Genomic DNA, 22,636 nt, shown 5'->3' with positions numbered 1-22,636 from the left:
TAAGATTTTTTGTGTGCGGCAATTACAGATTACATTAGACAGACCTACTCTAACAAAAATGAGATGAACGTCACTAATGTGGCTGTTACTGATGATGTGCAGAGCTGCGACAGAAAGAGTGGTGCTGAGTTAAATGTGGCCACTGAACCATCACAGATCCCACAGGCCAACAAGAAATTGAATCAAGAGAGGTTGGTGTCAGATAACTCAAAAGATGGATCTGTAGAGACAACTGAGGTGACAGCCGGCCCCAAAGAAATGCTCATAGTTCCACTTTCAGAGTCGAACCTCGTGCAGGTGCGTGGGGCCCACTTCCCTGCTAATGCAAAACAAACAGTCTGCCATAAATGAAATCAAAACCAACTCATATCAGAGTTCAGTGAACAGTGCTTCTCAAGGCTGTAGAGGATTCAGGTATGATTATGACAATGATAATACATTGAGAGTGTTCTAGGTGAAAATCCTCAAATACTCAAACAAGCAGGCAAAGCAGACCTACGGAGGTGGGATCGAACTATAGTGAAACAGATTAATTATTTTCTTAAAAGTACCAGACTCTATAAGCCTAAAGTTGCTGTCACGTTAGCAAAATTGTGTGGCCAAAAAAGGGTCCATTGTCATTAGTGTAGCAATCTATGAAGTCAATTTCTAACCAAGCAGCTTTCTATTGGTCAATGCAGTGAATTTGCATGACCAAATGGAACCCAATGGGAAATGTGTGGGGAAATATTCCGCCCTAATGCGAAATTCCCAATTGTGTTGATTCCTATATTGAAATGACACGATTTGACCAAACAACTAAATTCATTGAACAACAGTAAATGTGACCGCACCTTAAGATTGAATCTTCCCTGGGAAGTTTCTCTTCAAGAAACGAAGTAAATTTAGCAGTTCTGATCATGTCAGTCAGTGCTTATTACCTTATGATTAACTCAAAAAGTAAAAAAGAAAAAAAATCTGTCTCTATTCCTCACTCTCAGTCTTTAAGCCACCACCATTTGTGGCAATGCTGGATATCCTTTAAATATAACATGTCTGTATTCAAGTCTCCGCAACATGGAAACCATTACATATGTCAGATTTCAGTTTACAAAGAGATTCATCAATTGTTCCTCTTTCCCTGAGGAGAACGGGCAGATTTGCTGTGCCATAACAATCAACTGTTTTTGGAAAAAGGATTGTGTCCTGCAAATTTTGAGTGATGGATGTGGCTTCTTTGGAAAAATGTGTCCCTGTATGCCGAGTAAAATTGGAAGCTTCTATGCAAATAGGGGGGGGACGGGGGACGCCGTGAGGATGCGCAGGGCGGTTTGGAGCATGTGGAGTATCGGCAGGGGTGTTTGGCGAGGGTGATTTATCTTGGGGTTATGCCTGCAGCAGCTCAGTCCTGAAGAACAATCAGTCATCTTCACTGGCTGGGCTACAGGGAAAGAGTGTCCATCTGCCCCTGTAGGAGCTTGCACTGTATGTACTTTCCAAAACTGAAGTTTTATTGTAAACTTTTGCTGTTGAGAGGTGACAACAGTGCATTAATTCAACATTTGACACATTATACATATAACAAAATATACATATCTCTAAAGCATAAATCCTGCCTCCACAGATTACGTGTTCTCCAATGGTTGTCGCTCTCCTCCCTGGAGGCAGATGGATGGAGAGATTTGCTCCCTCATAATTGAGACCTGTGACACAGAGCCCACGCTGTTCATCACTTGCAATACTAGTGGAGTTTTCCTCGATGAGGTGAGAAAACTGTCTGGAAAGTAATAACAGTCATTTGGTGCGTCAGTTTTGGATTGCTCTGGGAACACAATTCTCTTGTATGCCAAAGCAAAACACAATTCTTCTACATCATCGGTGTCAAAAATGATGAAATTCAGCTACATAACCTATCATCTCCCTTTAGTAATCAGATTCAGAAATGTGGACATTCCCTCAGTTGATTATATTATGTATTTTTATCAAGAAATAAAGTACAGAGGAGTTTGATCATCTTAATAGGGCATATCCCAACAAGCCTGACCTGAGCACATAGCAGATGGAAATGAATGCATCTTATCGGAATGCTGAGTGATGCAATATGATTTTTATGAATCTGAAACGTGTCAAGCTGTCAAGGGAGCCAATTTCGGTAGACAATTTGAACATACACAATGTGCTCTTAATGTGTTTGAAAGGTATGGTATACAGACACTTTTCCAAAACATGAGGTAAGCGAAACTGAAAAGTTAAGACATGACAGATATGTGATTCTGTTCCAGATCTGCTTCTCTAGCTGTGTTCAGTGCTAAAGCCGGCTCACAGAACTAAATATGAGTGCAATTAATCAAAAGCAACATTTTACACACCACAATATTTTTCATTCTGATTCAGAGCGCCACTTAATTAAGTACATCTGTCTATTTTTATCTTTGTGTTTCTTTCTTAAATCTAATTTCTTTCCCTCCTCCACCTCTCTTTCTCTCTAAATGTCTATTCTTTTTGGACTCTCTTGTCCTCACCCGTGTTCTGTTCAATGCTTTCTGACACTCACCTGTTCATTGTACATTTGAGGTCAGGTTGAATTTACTGCAAATGACAGTAAAGTTAATTGTATAGATTAGACATTTAATCAGAACAATTCACCTCTACACCTCAGCGATTAAGAGCTCTAAGTATAGTTACTGTATGTCTGTGCATGTGTGTGTGTGAAGCTTGATGGTCTTTGTGTGTGGGTTGGGCGTTTATTGTGTTGAACCTTTTCTCTTGGTCTTTCAATTGTCTTTTTCAAATATGACTCTATGTTAGATATATATTTATTGTAACCCAACGTACATCTCAGCCAGAACAACGAATACGCCACTGGGAATGTCATTAATCTCTGTTTACACTTGCATTATTATTTGTTTTTCCAGGAAATCAATGGAGAAGGTGGTGAAAACTCCTATAGGAGAAAAAGTGAAGCCTACAAAGACCTTGTCACACTGTTGAAAAACATGTCTCCCCATTTTGCTATTGCTTCTGATGAAAAGGTATTGCTTAACACCACATGAATTCAACAGTTTAATCTCTTTTAACACGAGTTGTGCCTTATTTCCTCAATTGTTGGTTTAAAACCAATGGTTGCCATTGTTGGGTTTTTAGTTATTCTCTTCCACTGCACTTGGCCTTAAAATGCTCCAGATGGCGATTTATAAACACGTGACTGTAGTTTCATTATAGTGTCTGCTCCATACCACTGGGCTTTAGATATTCTAACCATGCTCTGGGCAATCCCAACATGTGAATTAGTTAAGCTCACAACTTTGGCATTAACACAACTGTAGCATACTTATATAATCGATCCCCTGATGTTAAAAAATACATTATTGCTTATAAAGAGGTTCGACCTGATGACAGGGGGCTATTATAGTAAATTGCAGGTTTCTGTATCTACCTAAAAGCACTTGAACTGGATATAGGCTTTTGTGAGTATTGAATAAGCTTGGAGCTCAGCAGTGGTGGTCTGGAGAGCCTGAGTGTTCAGGCATCAGAGACAGATGATATCATCATGTGAGTATGCGATATACGTGCAGCTATCAGAGCCAAAGATGTCACCAAAAGGAGAAGTCTGCTTTTAGTGAAATTGATAGGATGATTATTGACAGTACATTGCCTCTATAGCAGTCAGTAGAATGTTATGTTGATAAATTGGCCCTCCTTGATAAAATCATTTCCTTATGATGTAGATGGGTGCAAGCTAAGATGGTAAGTGCACCAATAGTGTTGTTTTGATTTAGTTACTGTCATAAAGTACACAATCGTTGAAAAATTTGGGGTCAGTAAGATAAAAAAAGAAAAAAAAGAAATTAGTGACAATGAAGACATTTATAATGTTACAAAAGATTTCTAATTGAAATAAATGCTATTCTTTTGAACTTTCTATTCAATAAAAATATATCAATGTTTCCACAAAAATATTAACAGCACAACTGTTTTCAATGTTGATAATAATAATGTTTCTTAAGCCCCAAATTAGCATATTTAAAATGATTTCTGAAGGATCATGTGACCCCGAAGACTGTGAAAATTCACCTTTGCCATCTCAGGACTACATTACATTTTAAAATATATTAATATTATTTCACAGTACTGTTTTTATTGTATTTTTGTTCAAATAAATGCAGCATTGGTGAGCACAAAGTCCTGTTCACACCAAGGACAATAACGGCACAGAGAAACAATATCGTTTGGAATCTCTTTCAGAACAATTTTTTTCCAGCTGATGAACGAAAACATTGACAGCCAATCAGAATCCATCCTGCTTTAAAGAGCTTGAGCATTTAAAGCAACTGACAACAAAACTGCTTCGTGTGCTTAGAATAAATAGAATAATATTGTGCATTGGTGTGGACACTTATATAGTTATCATACTTATCTTTATAGTTATTGTTCTTGATAAGAATGGGCCTTAAGAGATTCCGTTCAAAAACCTTTGAACATCAGTGTACATTTAGATAATCGCATATATTAATTTAAGAAAAATTGTCTAAGCCGTAGATGTGTGCAATGCTCCGACACATGCATGGAGCACTAGACTATTATGTTCTGTTATCTCCTCTCTCATTGATTCTTGTTTCTCCAGCATTTGCTAATAAAGGCATGAATGTAAAATAATAATAATTTATCACGTGATTTTCTTTAAAAAGTAGAAAAAAAAGAACACACATTAATCATGTGGATTACCCATTTAGTTATTCATTTTAAATTCCAAATATTTGCTAAACAGACACGGGAAGAGGCCAATACTTAGAAACATAGACACAAAAACAGCACATCTGTCCTTCAACTGGCATCAGTGTGTTCCTGCTCGCTCCTCAGCCTAAGATTAATCACAGCTGAGGAGAAGAGAGCAAAGGGAAAGAGGGGACAAGCTAATGTCTACACTTCTCTCAGTGCGTAAAGTGTCTGCTTGTCACAATAACCAAGAGAGAGACAGATTAAGAGTATCTACCTTAAAGCGAGAGAGAGAGAGAGAGAGAGAGAGAGAGAGAGAGAGAGAGAGAGAGGGAGTTCTCTCCTCTGTCACTGTGCTATTTTTCACATCACCACAGTGTGAAAGAATGTGAGAACAGGCCAGTTAGTCAGACCTCTCTGAATAAAGTAAAAGATAAATTAACAAATTGGGCCTCATATAATGGCCTCAAGATGTGGTAAAAAGTGTTTATTGTTTGAGAAATGATATCCTATTTCTCATCAGTGACAGTGTATTTGTTGGAAAAATGTTTTGTTCTACAGCACCAAATATTTAGTCCTTTCTACATGAGATTTTACAGACAAGAATTATATCTAAATTAATTTTTAAATATACAACATCTTTAAGAAATTACCATTTTCCTTTCCTTTCCTTTTTTAAGCGATTTTGGCTGGCTCAATATTGTCCAGATTTGTCTTCAGCTTCATCAGTAGCAGAGCACACTAAATGCCTTTTTTGTTGATGCAGACAAAAGGTTTCCTCCAACTTGTACTTTTCTTTTCTTAAAACAAAGTCTTCAGATCCACGCTAATGTTTTATGCCGATCGTTGGCGGTTTTATAACCAACATAATTCTGTCCTTGAGCAATATAAACGGAAACTCCATCATCGAGACAGATTTCTCTTTATGTTCGTTGCTAAATGATGGTGATGTTATCTCTCGCCGATATAGTTTGCAGATGGAAAATGAAGGCAGACAGAAAGATTACTGCTGTACCATATAGTAATGGTTATTGTCTAGTGCTACTCTGCCGGTGTAAAAACCTCTGTCTGGTGTTCCCGTCAGTTACCTTGAGGACAGAAAGTATAAAATGTTCCTTTCATCTATTCAATGTGCATTCAGAGCCAGTTTTCAGACACAAAATAAGCCTGCTGCAGAATTTTAACTTTACTCTCAGCAGAGATGTCCAAGTTAAACTCTGTCGTGTCCAGGACAGGCTTTATCTACCTCACTTGAGGAACAGTTCCCATGAGTCTGTGCTCAGTAGCTCTGCTCACCTTCCATAATTCTCGCCTCTGATAAATGTTCGGTCTAAGTGTGCTATCATTCTAAAGCTCTGAGAAAAACTGGATGAGCTGAAGTAGAGCTATATGCTGTACTTGTTTATTTGACACAATGTCATTTACACATGTCCCTGGATCAACATCCTTAGTAGGTCCTAGAACAACATCCATATCGACCAATCAAAGCCCTAACACTCTAAAAGCATAAGGCAGTGATTGATTAATGGTAATGTTGTTTCAGGAACAACAAAGGATGTTGATACGGGAACACGTCCTACTTGTGTAAATCACATTAGGCTGTTTATTTGGTACATTATAGTGATTGTCATAATTGATATTGCTGAAAAGTGTAAGAATATTGTTGCCAACATTTTTTGGGGATAATACAATTCTTATCGAGACAGGAAATGCCACTTCTAATTTAAGACCTGATTGAAAGTGCCTACTGTTAACCTACTGAACAGATGTTGCACTTCTGGTGTGATTTTTCTACAATGATTTTTCCTTGCCATGTTGCCTTTGGCTTGTTCAGTGGGGGTATTAAGGCACTATTTTCTGCAAAGCTGCTTTGAAACAATATGTATTACTGAAGAAAATGAATGAGGTGGATATTCTCAGTGCGGTTTTAGTGTTTGGTTTTTGAACAAGGGTGGATATGTGCTAGCAGGTTGAGTTCGATTATTGGTGGCAGTGAGGAGAAAGACTTTATTATTCTTTGAAGCGATGATGCCAGGCAGGCGGTTCAGCGTGCAAGCGTTTGTGTGTAAAAATGCCCACCAGACTTTCATGTTTTATTATGCAAGCAGGCGGGAGCTCAACCATGAGCGCTAGCAGCTGATGGGTGATGGACAGAGGCCGTAAAGAGAGGGCCATAAAAGTAGTCTGCTTAGACACAAATCAAACCCCTCTTTGTTCTCCATATTTTACATTGGTTCCTTGTTTTCTAGATTTCATCAGTTTGCTTTTCTCTGTCTGTCTTACCATTTCTTTCTCATGTTTTCCAAACACATTTCTACAAGGCTACATGTGAGAGTTCTCCTTTTTACTCAATACTCTCATCACCTTCTACAAATAGACGTTTATCCACCTGAAACGAACCCGTTACGTTAGGGTGCATGTTGATTTGAGAGCAGATTATGCTTTTAGCTGCACTATGGGACTCTTGTAGCGTGAAAAGTTCAGCAGAGAATAGGCTCTGGATTGCGGCCTGAGTTTTCTGTAATAAGTCTCAGACACGCTCTGGTCCTTCAGCCATCAGTCAACCACCGGACCGTGATTATTCAGCCCAGAAATCCTCAGCGCACACCAGCTCTTAGCCAAATCCAACTGGCCTAATCTCCTAACATATCAGCTGCATGAGGAACCGATGCGTTTTCATACAGTACTTTAATTCGATCAGACACTTTTAATCAAACATGCACAGCCAGGGCTGAGCAGAAGGTGACACTCATAAGGGAAAATATATTGTACTCTGCTGCTTTGTCAGACTGGGATAGGAAGACTGTCACTATGTTCCAAAAACCTAGTAAGCTAGTGATAGTAAGGAATGCTGTTATAAATACACTGTCTGTCGATTCAGTAAGTCAGTAAGTTTTTTTTATTTTATAATTGTATTCAGCACGGATGGATTAAACTGATCAAATGTTTCTTGAGCACCAAATCAGCATATTTGAATGATGTCTGAAGGACCATGGGACACAGAAGGCTGCTGAAAATTCAGCTTTGAATCACAGAAATAAATTCTATTTTAAAATGTATTGAAATAGAAAACCGTTATTTTAAATGGCAATAATATTTCACAATAGTACTGTTTTTACTGTATTTTTGATCGAATAAATGCAGCCTTGGTCTTATAAGAGACTTCTTTCAAACAAATTTAAAATCCTACCTTCTGAATGGTAGTGAAATATTATTATATTAAAATAGTATACATTTATGTATTATATTATGTAAAGCATAATCATTTGTTTATATGTGTTTTTTAGAGTATTGCATCATTCCTCTCATGTTGCCTATATTGAAATCAATTGTAAGTCTCATTAATAGTAGTCAGCACAGAATAGACCTCTTTTGTCTTGCAAATTTATTTCCTTGTCATCTTCATATTTGGATGTTGCAGTAGTTTGAGGTTTTCTCTTACTTGATATTCAGGCTTCTGTTTGGGGTGCCATACTGGAGAGTTAACTCTCCCTACTTGTTCTTGGACAGGGTTTATTACTTCAATTATAAAATTAAAGGTGGGTGGAGTGGTGTGAGGAAATGGATATAACTTTGGCTGTTCTTAACTTTGGCCTTCTTTCGGCCAAACAAGCTCATGAAAGGCACAAAGTATGCTTAGCCCAGCTGGATCCACAGTAAGTCCCTTGTGCCATATTAAAAGCTTTTTCCCTTGTTGTGTACTCTTTCTGAACTCTTCCTCGCTCATACTCTTCTCTTTTCCTCTCACCATTTCTGTTTCTCACTCCTGCTCTGTACATCTCTCTAAAAGATGGAACCAATAAAGGGCTGATGGTGGGGCATAGCAGGTGCCTGTGGATTTTTCCTGCCTCTTAACCATTCATATGTCTCCTGTTGAGCTTCTCACATAAGAAATAAAAGAGTGGGAGAGAGTCCTACACAATTTCAGAAAATCATTGTTGCGTTACTTTGCCACAAAGACTTCACTTAATGTGTGCCAAACTGCCAGCCTGCAGTTCAAGAATGTACAGAAACAATAAACTTCTCATATTGTATAGGCAATTAACATAAGAAACTTTGGAAATGTGTTTCTATTTTGTCATTTATTCTCATAACTCAAAGGCAGGATTGTTTTTCTGGCAGTGAACTGTGGAGAAAGGCTGTATTATATAAATGTTCAGGGATACAAATTCATAAGTGGGATTTAGTTTTTATACGTCTCTTTCTTAGAATAAGAAGGCTGCGCTAGCTCAAAGATGACTGTGTGATGTGCCTCCCCAATAAAGAGACAATATGTCAGATGTAGAATGGAAAATATGTTTTGCTAAGCTAAGAGTGCTTTCATGAAGAACTTTGTTGAACAAAAAATGCTTAAGAAAAAGAACTCTCTTAACTCCCCAAGTCTCTACTTTTGGTGCAGAGGTTATTTTCCTTACTATCTTGTTTAATTTTTATTCATTCTCTTATACAGGACTTTGCCATTCAAGATGTGCCATCCACTAAAAAGATTCTACATGTGGAAACGGTTGATGCAGAGGAAACAGGCCAAACCCTGAAGTCTTACGACCATGAGGAAAAGAATGTGCTTGAGAAGGCGAGACATCAGCTTGTGCGGAACAAGCCGGGCTGTAGGAAGAAGAAATTAGAACCATCTTTGAAATGGAAGAACCTTGGCCTGACGTCCCCATTTGAGTAAGTGATAATTCCAAACACCAATGGATGTCTTCTGAAGAGACCTAAAAAAAGCCATCACAGCATGAACATCAGAGGTCACTGACTCTGGGCTAGCTGATGTTTGCTGAAGTGCATGTGGCTTGTCTATGTACTGTACAAATGCAAAGTTCAGTAGTCATTCAGACTTCAAGAGATGGTTATATATCATATTTGTAGCTCTTCTCCTGTGAGTGTTAATTCGTGAAGTCAAGTTGGGATAGGGATCGCTATCCATAGTGACAGTCAGCTGATAAAGCCAGAGTCGATCACTCAGACATATATATTCTCCTCCTTGGATTGATCTAGCACAGTGTTTCCCTAACTGGGGGTTGCTAAAGATTTGCGAGGGGTCGACAAGCTCACTCTAGTTTGGGGGTTTAGGGATGAAATGGTTTTGTTTTGTTTGAAATAATGGTGGAAAGAAGTGAGAGATTTTAATTACAACATTTACAACCAAGTGCTGAGGAAATTAAGTATTTTGAATGTTAAAATAGGGGTATCCCCTGGAAAAAAGGTTGGGAACCACTGATCTAGCAATCAAACAAAACAGCCTCTTTGGCTGTTTCAACCCTTGTTACTAGTAAACCTCCTCTGAACAGTCATCTAAGATTTCCAAAACAATAATCTTTTGTTTTGGAGAAAAATGTACTTCAGTTCTGCCTTTTGCAGCAAAATAACCAAAGTTGCATTCAGATGATCTAAGGTTCATCTGTGATCTAAGTATCACAATACTTGAAACCCACAAGGGAGTACTCCCACAAGGGAGCTACAGAAGACTGAAACAGACATATTACATGATGGGAGAGAAAACTAATAGAAAAATAATTAAGGGTCAGGGAAAAGCAACAAAGATGCCAGCTAATCCTCTTTTTAAAAACATTGTATCTGAAACATCCACACAGTCCTATTGTAATACTTGTGTGGCAAAAATGAAATATCAGAGTAGACATAAAAAGCATAAAATAGTACATTATGTAACCTCATAATGTGAATTTAATATGAACTTTTTTGGACTTTGTGCCTCAAAAACAAAGAAAGTCGACATGATTATGAATGTCATGTATATCAACTTCTCAAACGAGAAAAGAATGTAGGGTGGGACTTGATTTTGTCCATCTAGAATTGATTTCATTATTAATAATAAACACTGCAATATTCCATTGCAATAAAAGAATTTTGATTTCATGGCTTTAAAGTGTATAAACGTGTTAAGAGGCCTAAGTGTCTGATTGTTGTTGTTTTCCAGTGAGGCAGAAGAGAAGGCCAGAAAGAGCAGAGAAAGCAAGAGGATCTTGGAATACGGCACAAAGTCACCCGCATCAGAGAACAAAAAAAAAGCACATTTTTCTGGATCGTCTCTGCCAGGCTGCCAGTCTTCTCAAAAAATGTATGCCACAATCTCAGTCCACATAAATAGCTTTTTCATTGTACATGTGGCATTTCCTCTGAGGTAAAAACCTAACCATTGCAATGGGATCTGGAAAACCCTCTCCCAGGAACACGCATAATTGAATAACTCTTTATACTCCTGGCCAAACATAAAAAAAAAACTTATCCAATCACTGAATTGGAAATAAAGGCTCACTTTCAGGGCAAATTATTTCAGCTGTGGATAAGTATTCATTTTATAGCCTTTAATAAGGCATGGATGAAGCAGCCGTTCAGGTTGGTGTGCACACGGAACGGTCCTCTGGTGCTACTGGGAGTAGCGGTTTGTAATAACCGGCCTGTGCCTGAGCCACTGATAACCCTGTTCCTTCTTCTGACTCCTCTCTGTCTGTTTGGCGATGGTGAGCGAAAACTCCAGCTGTCCCCATAACATCCCCTGCCAGAGTACACAGTCCTGCCTGTAAGGAGCTCCGGGTGTAGCCGCAGCTTCTCTTTTTCCTGCCATTTTAAATCAGTGATGCACACAAAAAAACAGTGTAGCGTTCTGAAGAACATTTGGATGTGTTCATGGTACACAAACACAAAATGAGTGTAATGTATATCACACTAAGCCAGCAAACTTACAATCATTCGCATTGCAAAACACATTCCACACTTCAAGTAAGTGACTAGCACCGAAAGAGACGGTACGCTGCTGTCCGACAATACAGTTATCCCCTGGAAAACATATCTGAGTCCCTCTGGCCTCTTCTCCTTGTGTACAGAGTTTCATGACTCGTTTCACGATACATTCATTTCAGTAGCCTGATCCGCTTTAACGGCCATCTGCGTTTGTGCGTGCGTGTATAAGCTCGCGATGAAAGAGTTCAGAAATGCACTGATGACCACTCCAGTCTTCCTCTCTCTCTGTTGCTCTGTCTCTGTTCTCTCCATCCCCTACCGTTTAATTTGATGCCATGGCTTAAGATGACACTTCAAATACACCCCTGAGTTTGATGGCCGTTTTGTCCAAGGGTTTGAGCATGAGGCCTTTCAGAGAGCAATAATTCATTCCACATTGGATTCAGAGAGATTTTACCAGAGCTTTGAGAGATTGGGCTGTGTGGTTTGGCTTGCACCTGCTCCGACTCTCCTCCGATTTGATGTATTAAGCTCTATTTATTAGAGAAAGCACTTTTTCTATAATGTCCTGTTATGTATGGATAGTTCTCATTTCTATCCTGAGAAAATTCTGTGGGAGAGTACTTCTCACAGTGTTTGTCTGACTGAGAGACATAAAATTGTTGGCCAGCTTGAATATTAATATGTCTAATAGGTGCGTGTGTGTGTGCACAGTAAAACCCCAGGAGCTGATGACTTCAGCGAGAGTTCATCAGAGGATGAGGAAGATGAGGAACAGCCTGAAAGACGTGCCGAGGCAGCCACCGACCTGCCCTCCGAATACTGGCAGATCCAGAAACTAGTCAAATACTTAAAGGTAATAAAACCCATTTGCTTGTATAAATGCACACACCAACATGCATCAATACCAGGGCTGTCATGATCTCGATTATCATGGGCAAAATAATTCACTATAAAAATACTATTGCAACATCTATGGAAATTTTTATTTATAACAAATTATCACAATATCTAAAAAAAATATGCTATCAGTCACATTAATCTTTAACTTTAATGAGTTTTTTCACAAAAAAGGAATCTCACAAAAAATATGAGTGTAGGGAGACGAAGAAAGAGTTTGTAACCATAACTGTACAAATACCCCTAATCTGTCCAAAATCGCATACTGTCTAGCAGGCGCATTTGGTTTGAGATTTACTTATGTGACCATTAAAAAAACTATGTTCTATATAGCATGAATATGGGTAGTATGAATTAAATTTAGACATTTTTGTCTGTTTTCTGACATTTTGTCACTGTCACATGACCTACCAGCATCAGTTGCATTGCTTCACTACCGTTCACAACTTTCCCGTGGCTTCATGGGATAGTAAAGTGTCGATCAAATGCACACTCCAGAATCTTGACAGAAGTAGTAGGTCATCCGGGTACATTTCGCCTACTTTTTTCGTATACAATGAATTTGGACATACTACTCTCTTGCTGTACTATTTTTGCATACTATATAGTATGGAAGTAGGTATATTTGGACAGTAGGTGTCTGTCAAACTAACTTTTTTCTTTTTTCTGTTGTGAGTAGAGTGTCTTGCTATCATCTCCTCCAAAAAGATTTGGTACTGTCCTAGTAGCTAAACACTGGCTGTGTCTGATATCGCACCTATACCCTTAAATAGGGCACTAATTGAGGAAACAACAACTTGTTGTTACAGTGCTGATGGAGAGAACCCAGGCGCAGCCGAAATGCAGACACTAAACGTAGGGGGCAAAACAGAGACAATACAAACGAGAGATAACTAAACTGGAAAACAATTGACAAGACTAGACAGAGAGTAAATACAAGATCAAGAACAATACAAGACCTTCTTCTTAAGCAATGTACTCACAAGGAGAATCTCACAATGAGAAACACACAATGAGAAACAATGAACCGGCACAGGACAGCAAACACAAGGGGATTAAATAGGGGAACCCTAATGACGAGGACAGGTGAAGCCGACTAGACAATAATGACAAGACAAGGATAACAAGGGGGCGGGGTTACGTAACAAGACAACACAAGCAAAAGGCCGAACACTAAGCCATGTGCTTGCACACAAAACATGATTCTGTCATGATCCTGCCTCACGACTAGGGGAAATCAAGGGCAAGAGGGCAGAATCATGACACTTGTAGTGATCTCCGAAACTATAGTGGACTCATTCAATCCCACAATGCACCACAGTAATGTGTACAACTGATGTACGCTCAATGGCAAGAGAATACCCATAATGCACTGAGATTCGCACGCCCGCAGCTGAACCCTCCATCCATCCATTTTCCTAACCGCTGGTCCAATGTGGGTGCAGCGTAATATCATACAGGTATAAAATCCATTTTAATTGATTATCAAATTGTATAATTAAGGTTTATACATAGTTTCCATGACAGAGTTATCTTACTGAGGTGCTTGTTTTGCAAAATTAAAAAAAATTTGCAAGGACAAACTATTCAAAAGCGGTAGCCTTTTTGCCGCACTCCGTATTTCTCGTTTTTATTTACTCCTTCAAGTGAACTATATTAGTGGACTTATGTGGGGAATAGTGAATGAGGATATAGGGGGTGATTTTGGACACAGCAACTGTGTTGAAATCATCTTCATTTTCCGTTTTTATGACAGTTGGCTACAAGCGTTTAGGTGCAATACTGCCACCTACTGTGTTGGAGTGTCAATCGGTTACTGATGCTGGATTATTTACAATATTATCATATGTAGAATGAACATGATTTCAGTATTTAATTTTCTAAAACATTGTTATAGTCAATAGTATACATATAGTAACACCCCTAGCCAATACATTAAAAAGGGGTTTACAAAGAACTACATTTCAAAATTGATCTCACATTTATTCCATTAAAAGTAATTCAAAGACGTATTATCTCCTTTTACAATAGCCTATAGTAAATAATTTATAGAAGGCATAGGCCTACTGTAGATTAAAAGGGCACTGATGTTAAACACCAGTATGTACACATTTTTTAAAAGATGATCTTAAGTGTAGTGAGCAATAAATCATGTAAAGAAAAACATCCAAGTAAAGTTCAGCCATAGGTAGATATTTTTAGCCCAGTGTAAAACAGGATAATGAATGTGATTTTCCCTATGGGAGGTGCTCATCCTCTACCAGACGTCAGGAAAAAAAGCATTTGATAACAAAATCCTGTTTGATTTTGGAAAGCGTTTGGAAAGTAGATTTGTAAAGTTCGTTTTTTTTTGTTTTTTTTTACTGATTTGTGTGAGGTGTTTGGGGATGCGTTTGTTACAGGGCTGTTTTCAACTCTAGACAGGATGTGTTTGTAACGTGCCCTTCCCAGCATTCTATCTGTCTGGAAACCACAGTTCTTATTTATGAGGGTTTGTCCAGTAGCGCTCTTATAATGTCATTACCATCAGAAGCCGAAACACAGTCCGTGCCAAACTAAATATCTGTTTTATTTTTGGAGTGAAGGTTCAGTTTTTCTCCTCCCCTCTGTCTTTTCTTCTGCTCTTTTCCAGGGCATAGACATGCGTTTGTATTTCTGGGAGATTACGCTTCTATAAGGTGATGCATGAATGATCAGACTTGTGCTTAATGGCTGTTTATCTAGGGATATTTTTGCAGTCTATATTACCTGAACTGTACATTTACATGTCTTCATGTTTGCCTTTCTGTACACATGTACGGAGGGCAGTTTGCACCAGTGACTACATCCTTTCATGATGTGTTAGTGCTATATTAATAAATTGTGCATGTCTTTAGACCGCAAAACATATTACACACACCAAACTCCATTCAGTTATTGCCTGGATGGGTCAAAGAACGAGCGCTGAGTATAACTGCACGTTCACACATTCACAGAAAGCACTTTGTAACTGCGTCAGTTTGTAGAGGAGGTGGCCACAGGCTGTTTGTCTCACCAGATTCGGCCCAACTGCCTCATTAGCTTGAATTAGAGAAACATGGCAGCCAAATAAAGTTGCATAGAAACATTTACTCACACTCTCCCTTCTTCCAATTACCCCATTCTGCTCCTTGTTAATCGCTTGCAAGTAAGTGAAATACTAGTTACTCTTATACATTGAAAAAGTGTGTGCAATTTTTGCCAATGCGATTATCTAAACTTTGTTTTAATGAGTCATTTTAACTTAAAGGTTGCTGAGTGTCTGCTCAGGAAATAAAGCCTAAATCTGGTTCTCTCTCACTGCAGCGGCTCATGCCTCACTTACATAGTGTTTCTCACAGAATACAAGACTGAGAAATAATCTTTCAGAATGTGCACAAATAAAAGGCTTTAGATGTTTTAAAATGATCCTGAGCATGGAATACATTTACAGCTACAGTTTTTCATTTGCATAGTGGCAGAAGTTGAAATTCCAGTCAGAATAGAACAGTTGTTTTTTGTAACCAGAGTAATGTCCACATCTTATCTTACATGGCCATTATGAGGTCTTGCTCCATCTACTGGACAAAGTGAGTACAAAATTGAATGTGTTTCAGATCAAGCTGCTGGTAGGTAGGCTACACCTCATCTCAGTCCTGTATGATGCAGTGATGCCAAACAGATTGCTTTTCTGAATTTTCTGACTTACTTTAGCCATACAGAAATGAATAAACTTTGGCTTTATTTTTTAAAAGGTGCACGCTCAAATGTGATGGCCGATAGTATTATCACTATTCTCTCTTTATTACGGCCAATGTAACATACACTACCGTTCAAAAGCATAAAGTTGGTAAGGATGTTTTTGAAAGAAGTTTCTTATGCTTACCAAGGCTGCATTTATTTGATCAAAAACAGTAATATCGTGAAATATTATTACAATTTTTAAAATGTAATTTATTCATGTGATGGTAAAGCTGAATTTTCAGCAGTCATTACTCTAGTCTTCAGTGTCACATGATCCTTCAGAAATCATTCTGATATGCTGATTTGGGGCTCAAGAAACATTTCTTATTATTATCAATGCTGAAAACAGTTGTGCTGCTTAATATTTTCTTTAAGCACATATTCTTTACATTTCTTTTCAGGATTCTTTGATGAATTGAATTTTGGTGAATTTCTTAAAGGTCTTTACTGTCACATTTGTTCAAATCAATGTATCCTTGCTGAGTAAAAAAAACACACACTTTAAAATATTAATTATATTAATATTAAAAAGTATTATTTTCTTTCAAAAATCTTACTGACCCCAGACTTTGAAACGGTTATGTGATGAGTGCATCAGTTTGTCAATAAAGTGGTATAATTAACCATAAGAGTCAGCAATTGAAATTTACATAAAGAATGGCATAACATTATCTACAGCAGACACCCATCTGTCTGCTTTCACACAAATGGTTTGAGTGTGTGTGTGTGTGTGTGTGTGTGTGTGTGTGTGTGTGTGTGTGTGTGTGTGTGTGTGTGTGTGTGTGTGTGTGTATACTCATGCAAGTAAAGGTGCTCGTAAATACGCTGTGGATATGCTGTTTTGCATCAAGTTAATACTGTCCATTAAATCTGATATCTCTTTGCTCTTAAATCTAGACGAGGCGGCTCTGCTCTGTGGCTCTATGGCTCTCTCTGTGTAAATCATTTATACAGCTGTCTTTATCTTGCTCTGGAGAGCTGGCTGCTTAATTGAGGATAAATGATAATGATCAGACCTCAGTCAGCTTCTCTATAAATTAACTCTAATGTGTATATCATACACAACACTCGTGCCAGAATGAACATTCACATTCTCTTTTCCTAATACCTCTTTGTTCTCGTTCACTCTGATACTTTCTTTCCTTTTTCTTTCTGCCCTCTCAATTTTCTCCAGAGCATCAGTACAGCTTTGTTTTATTCTTAGGTTTTATTTATATATCCATCCTCTCTGTTTGTCTTATCCTCCTTTTTCCTTTCTGCTTTCATTCTCTGTCTCTGTGCTTCTGTGTTTTGCTCTTCAGGAGAATTTGTTAATTTTCAGAGCTCCATCTGCAATGGGCAGGATTTACGAATGCTGGCTCATTTTGCACTGTTTTGTGCTGAATGTTTTAAGTATTCTTTCCTCAGGATAGGTTTTTATGGTGACACACAGCTTGTGCTGTCATTGGGACCTGCTTTCCTGCTCTGAAACAGAACTACAATCTATCAGCTCTTTCTGTATTTTTGTGACACTTAAATTATTTAAAATGCCACTAGACGTGGCTATTAATTGAAGGCAAATGATTTCAACAAGTGGAAAGCAATGCATTTTTAGCCTTGATCACAGATGAATGTAAAGCTTTCTCGCCAACATTTGTCTAAAGACGTTTTAATCTTTTGAGGTCTGAGGTGTTTTCTGGGCCTTGGAGATGTTTTGACATGTCCTGACATTTGAGCTTATTTCAGTTACTTAAAACATTTCCATGGCTAAAGTCGGATTACACTGTATTCAGCACAAATTACAATCATAATGTGAGTATCATGTATGTAAACATTTGTATTTTTGAGAAAACGTTTGTGTGCTTAGTGAACAATATTTTTAAGTCACTGAAATACATTTACATTTAACCATTTAGGAGGCGCTTTTATCCAAAGCGACTTACAAATGAGGAGAACAATAGAATCAATCAAACAAACAATAGGGCAACAATATGCAAGTGCTCTGCAGTTATCTAGCACAGTACACATACCTGTAGCAAGGTTTTTTTTTAAATATATATATATGATATATTGAAGCTTATGGAGGGAACATAAGTCTGAAGTAGTGAGTTGAGTAGGGGTGCAGAGCCAGTGGTTGTTCTGCAACAAGGCCATAAAACACATACTGAACATTCACAAGACGTTTGAGAATTAGATCTTGTAGCCTAGAGTTTTCACTACACAACGATATGAAAATCATCCTGGCCACTTATTCGCGTAAAACAAGACCCTCACCTAATGAAGGTGGATGTGGCCGTGACCAAAAGACAGAATGCGAGGAGATTAAAATAATGTTTTTTTTTATTGTTTGTATTTTATTTACAAAAGAAAATAATAAAAATATACATAATGAAGGTCAAATGCACAAAGGCACAGCTTTTTTAAAGACAAGTATTCACTGAGTTTCGGTTCATTTTTGTGACAGAGACAACAGAAAGCGCACCCTGTTTGTTTTCTTTATTTTACAATACTTTTATTTTCGAATATTAGGACTTTTGGACATACTACTCTTTTGCTGTACTGTTTTTTGCATAATATTAGTTGTTTTAATGTCGGTGCACTATTTCATGCTTTTCTTCAGAAAGATCTTTTTTCTTCCCCATATTGCAGAACTGTGACTTTAAATCGCTTTATGTGAGTATACTGTATGTATGTGGGTAAAGTTGTATGTTGAAAGAAGTCTCTTATGCTCACCAAGGCCGCATTTATTTGATCAAAATTACAGTAAAAACGGTAATATGGTGAATCATTTTTACAATCTAAAATGACTGTTTTCTATTTTAATGTATTTTGAAATGTAATTTATTACTATGTGTCACGATTATGTTGTTAAGTTACTTCCTGTCGTTTCTGTATTTGTTCTCGTTAGTTTCTATGGTTACCTTGTCTATAAATACTTCCGGTTTGGTTCAGTTTGATGTCGGTCATCGTTAATGTTAGTGGTGTTTTCGGTAACACTTTATTTTTCGACCCGCAAACAACTGCGTAAGTAAACCGAAATTACGGTGTACATTTCTGTAATTATAGTGTACTTCCGTGTAGGTATAAGGGAACAATATGTTAAGTTTTGGGTAATAAAGGGGTAACAAGCAGCAAATTATTTATAATGTAATTATTTTAAAACTAACAGGTACCTATTCTGTTAATATATTCCAGGCAAAAATTGTACGGCTGTTGTATATAAAAGTTATCATCACATTTCTGGCAAAATATGTACAGTGTGATTTCAAGATTATTTCTGTTCTGTTTATAGTTTGTGTTGATGTAATTTCAACATTGTGATTGTTTATTGTTAAACTTGTTTTAATAAATAGTTTTGGTTTAATTGTGCTACTGTACTTTTACAAGTACTAATTTAGAAATTTGTTGATAATGCTAATGGTGAAGCTAGGTTTGTCTGTTTCAGCATACTGGTTTAATGTTGTACTTACCCTGTAACTACACAGAACAAGGAGGTAACAAGCGCCACTTTAATATACAGCCCGCAGGAGTTACACTTACCCTGTAAAATACACAGTTGAAACGGGTAACAAACACTACTTACTATGTAACAATACGAAACAACACTATTCGCACAGTAATTACAGAGAAAGGTACTCTTATTAAGAAAAAAAATTTGCCCTGACATTTAAGTGTCATTGCAATACAATGTGATAAGGTAAGTACTAAGTACTACATGGTACGGTCTAAATTAAAATCATAGCAGAAACTAATTTTTTTGACTTAACATTAAGTAATCTAGTAAGAAAAGCCAATAAATTCAATTTTTATCACACTGTGCTTACATACATTACAGCCATATATATATATATATATATATATGTGTGTGTGTTTAATTTTCAACCCACAGATGTCACAATTACCCTTTAACATTGCACAAGAACATATTTTGCCAGAAATGTGATGATAACTTTTATATACAACAGACGTACAATTTTTGCCTGGAATATATTAACAGAATAGGTACCTGTTAGTTTTAAAATAATTACATTATAAATAATTTGCTTGTATATCTGCTTGTTACCCCTTTATTACCCAAAACTTAACATATTGTTCCCTTATACCTACACGGAAGTACACTATAATTACAGAAACGTACACCGTAATTTCGGTTTACTTACGCAGTTGTTTGCGGGTCGTAAAATAAAGTGTTACCGTGTTTTCTCCTGAGTATCTCCTGAGGGCTGAATTTTCAGCAGCCATTACTCCAGTTTTCAGTGTCATGTGATCCTTCTGAATCATTCTAATGTTTCAAAAACATTTAAAAAAAAACTTTGACTGATAGTGAATCAGTATATCACTTTATATATAGAGCTGTGCGATAATATAGTTCTTGTGATGATACAAACTATCTCTGAGCAGAGATTTGCTATAGTAAAGGATAGAAACATCTAGGTATAGTGATATTAAATGATAAACCTGTCAGTGATCCATGTTCACAGCTTTTATCTGTGTGTGTATCTGTCCTGAACATCTCTCTTCACACCACAGACTGAGAGAGGGCCTGTTAGAATCGAGACAGAGACATAATAAAAGACCTTCAGATGTTTTCTGATTTGTAAAGAATGTCTACAGCATGTTGAGACCAAAGCTGCTTGAAAATGAAAGCATATGAACATTGGATTTCTTTTTCCCTGGTATCAGTACTAAATATAGCTTTGTGTTTTTACAAGATTCAGTGCTAACCCATCGAATGCTTTGAAGACGAAGTGAGTGGCAAGACAGAAAGTGCAGTGAATTCACTGCTAGTTTTGGTTCAGATTTAGTCCAGCCACTTAATATGGACAACACATGTGCCTCTCTCTCTCACTCTCACTTCTTTCTTCTTCTTACTTTCTGTCTCCGCCTCTCTAATATGACTATTTTTTCTCACTTCTTATCACTCTCTCTGTCATCTCCTTCATCGCTCTCATTAGTTTCTCCATATCTGCCCGCCCTTTTATTTCAAGTCTACATTAATTTCTCATTATTAGTCATACTACTGTATATGTGCTTCCTCTCTTTTCTAATGTGCTCCTCGTCTCACATCCATGTTCCTTAAGTCTTTTTCTAGAACATTTTCAACCAAGTTCTACTTTGTTTATTTTAGAGGTATTTTAGTCTTTTGGTACCTGCATCAGCAAATTGTTCACAGAAATTTTTGGCAATACAAGTTTAAATCTGCTTGTTACTGTACTTGTTTATTTATGCTTGTTTTTTTTTACTAATTCACTTAATTTTATTATGACTTTAAATGACACTCTAGAAATGTGACTCATTGTCTATCATTTTGCGAGCAACTGTTGATAAAGAAAAATGCCACATTGCAATATTGAAAATATTTCCATTTTAAACCATGAAGGCGAGCCAGTGGATATCACACAAGTTAATATCAAGTTAATCTTTAAACGCACTAATAATTTAATAACACTGGTAAATACAAATGTATTTAAATACATGACAAGTTTCAATAGAATGAAATTATATTAAAGTATATTTTTGCTTTCCAAAAATTCTTGTCAGGACATTCAGCAGTACATTTTAACCATATACATTGCATATAAAGAAGTCCTACTTAAAATGGGTAAAAAAGCATTTTAAAGGCTGGGTAGGTGATAGACATTTTTTTGTTGGTTGGTTGAAAGTCTCTTCACATCCTGATAGCAATCACTAAGTGAAGTGGTCTAAATGTATTTATATGTATCGTCTATGTAAGGAGTAGGACCATAAAATGTTCGTCCAATCATTGAATTCGGTTCGAATGCGAAATGAATCGGCAGTAGTAAGGTGGTACAGGTGCTCTTTACGTAGTTTTTTGTTTATTATTATTGTAATGTTATGTGCTTTGAGACATGAGGTAGTTTAACGGCGTCTCTTGTGGTGCTTTTGTTTGCTCCCTGCTGTACGGGTTCATGTGTTTTGAAGGAGGTGTGGCTTTAGAGATGCTCGCTCTGAAGGGAGGGAGGGTGGGATCTTATGCTTTCAAAGTTAGCTCGCTATTGCTAGCCTCTCTGCCTATACCCTACCTTTAAAGTTCAATTAATTGTATTTAACATAAATGTAAACTAGCACATTTTCAGTTCATTATAAATAGCAGGCAGTTAACTTGCTGAAAACATTGCATTCAGTTTGAACTTAAGTACTGTATATTCTTGTAAAGTATATTATTTTCGTAATAAGTACTCTTTTTTAAAGTTATGCTAAAGTGAACTTTTTCACAAGGGACTACTCGGGACTACTTTATACTACAAAACGGCATAGAATAGATATGTGAATTGGGACACACTTTGTGTCTAGTAAACGAGGGTGCTAGGCAGGCCTAATCACTGCATCTTATCTTTTGCTCATTTTATGAAAAAGAAACAGAAGTGTTTGTTCAATTTCCAGGAGATTGGACTTGAGTGTCACATTTCAAAGGTCTGTTGCACGAGCTGCATTACAGCAGCTTACATGCCACTTTGGGACCTACTGCATTGAGCACACGGCCAGCCTTGGAGAGAAAAGTTTCTCTTTGTTTGAATTCATAAGAGCTGCTCCGTAAAAAAGGAGGAGAAAAACGAGGCATGTGTTTCTGGTGTTTTCTCTTGGGGAAAGCTGATCT

The 22,636-nt window shown here is 37.3% G+C and overlaps 1 protein-coding gene across 1 annotated transcript in view; it reads left to right on the top strand.

Annotated features, from left to right (window-relative positions):
- Positions 1–22,636, top strand: part of odad2 (outer dynein arm docking complex subunit 2) — a 94,181-nt gene that overhangs the window by 39,160 nt on the left and 32,385 nt on the right. The window contains exons 5-9 of the mRNA XM_056255533.1: positions 1,604–1,743; positions 2,895–3,011; positions 9,146–9,366; positions 10,634–10,774; positions 12,112–12,253. Coding sequence (XP_056111508.1) covers positions 1,604–1,743; positions 2,895–3,011; positions 9,146–9,366; positions 10,634–10,774; positions 12,112–12,253 — 761 coding nt within the window. The remainder of the gene's footprint in view (positions 1–1,603; positions 1,744–2,894; positions 3,012–9,145; positions 9,367–10,633; positions 10,775–12,111; positions 12,254–22,636) is intronic.

Source organism: Rhinichthys klamathensis, unplaced genomic scaffold (genome assembly GCF_029890125.1).
Source record: "Rhinichthys klamathensis goyatoka isolate OS25496 unplaced genomic scaffold, OSU_Roscu_1.1 h1tg000121l_1, whole genome shotgun sequence".
NCBI lineage: Eukaryota > Metazoa > Chordata > Actinopteri > Cypriniformes > Leuciscidae > Rhinichthys > Rhinichthys klamathensis.
This window is presented reverse-complemented; position numbering and strand designations above follow the sequence as displayed.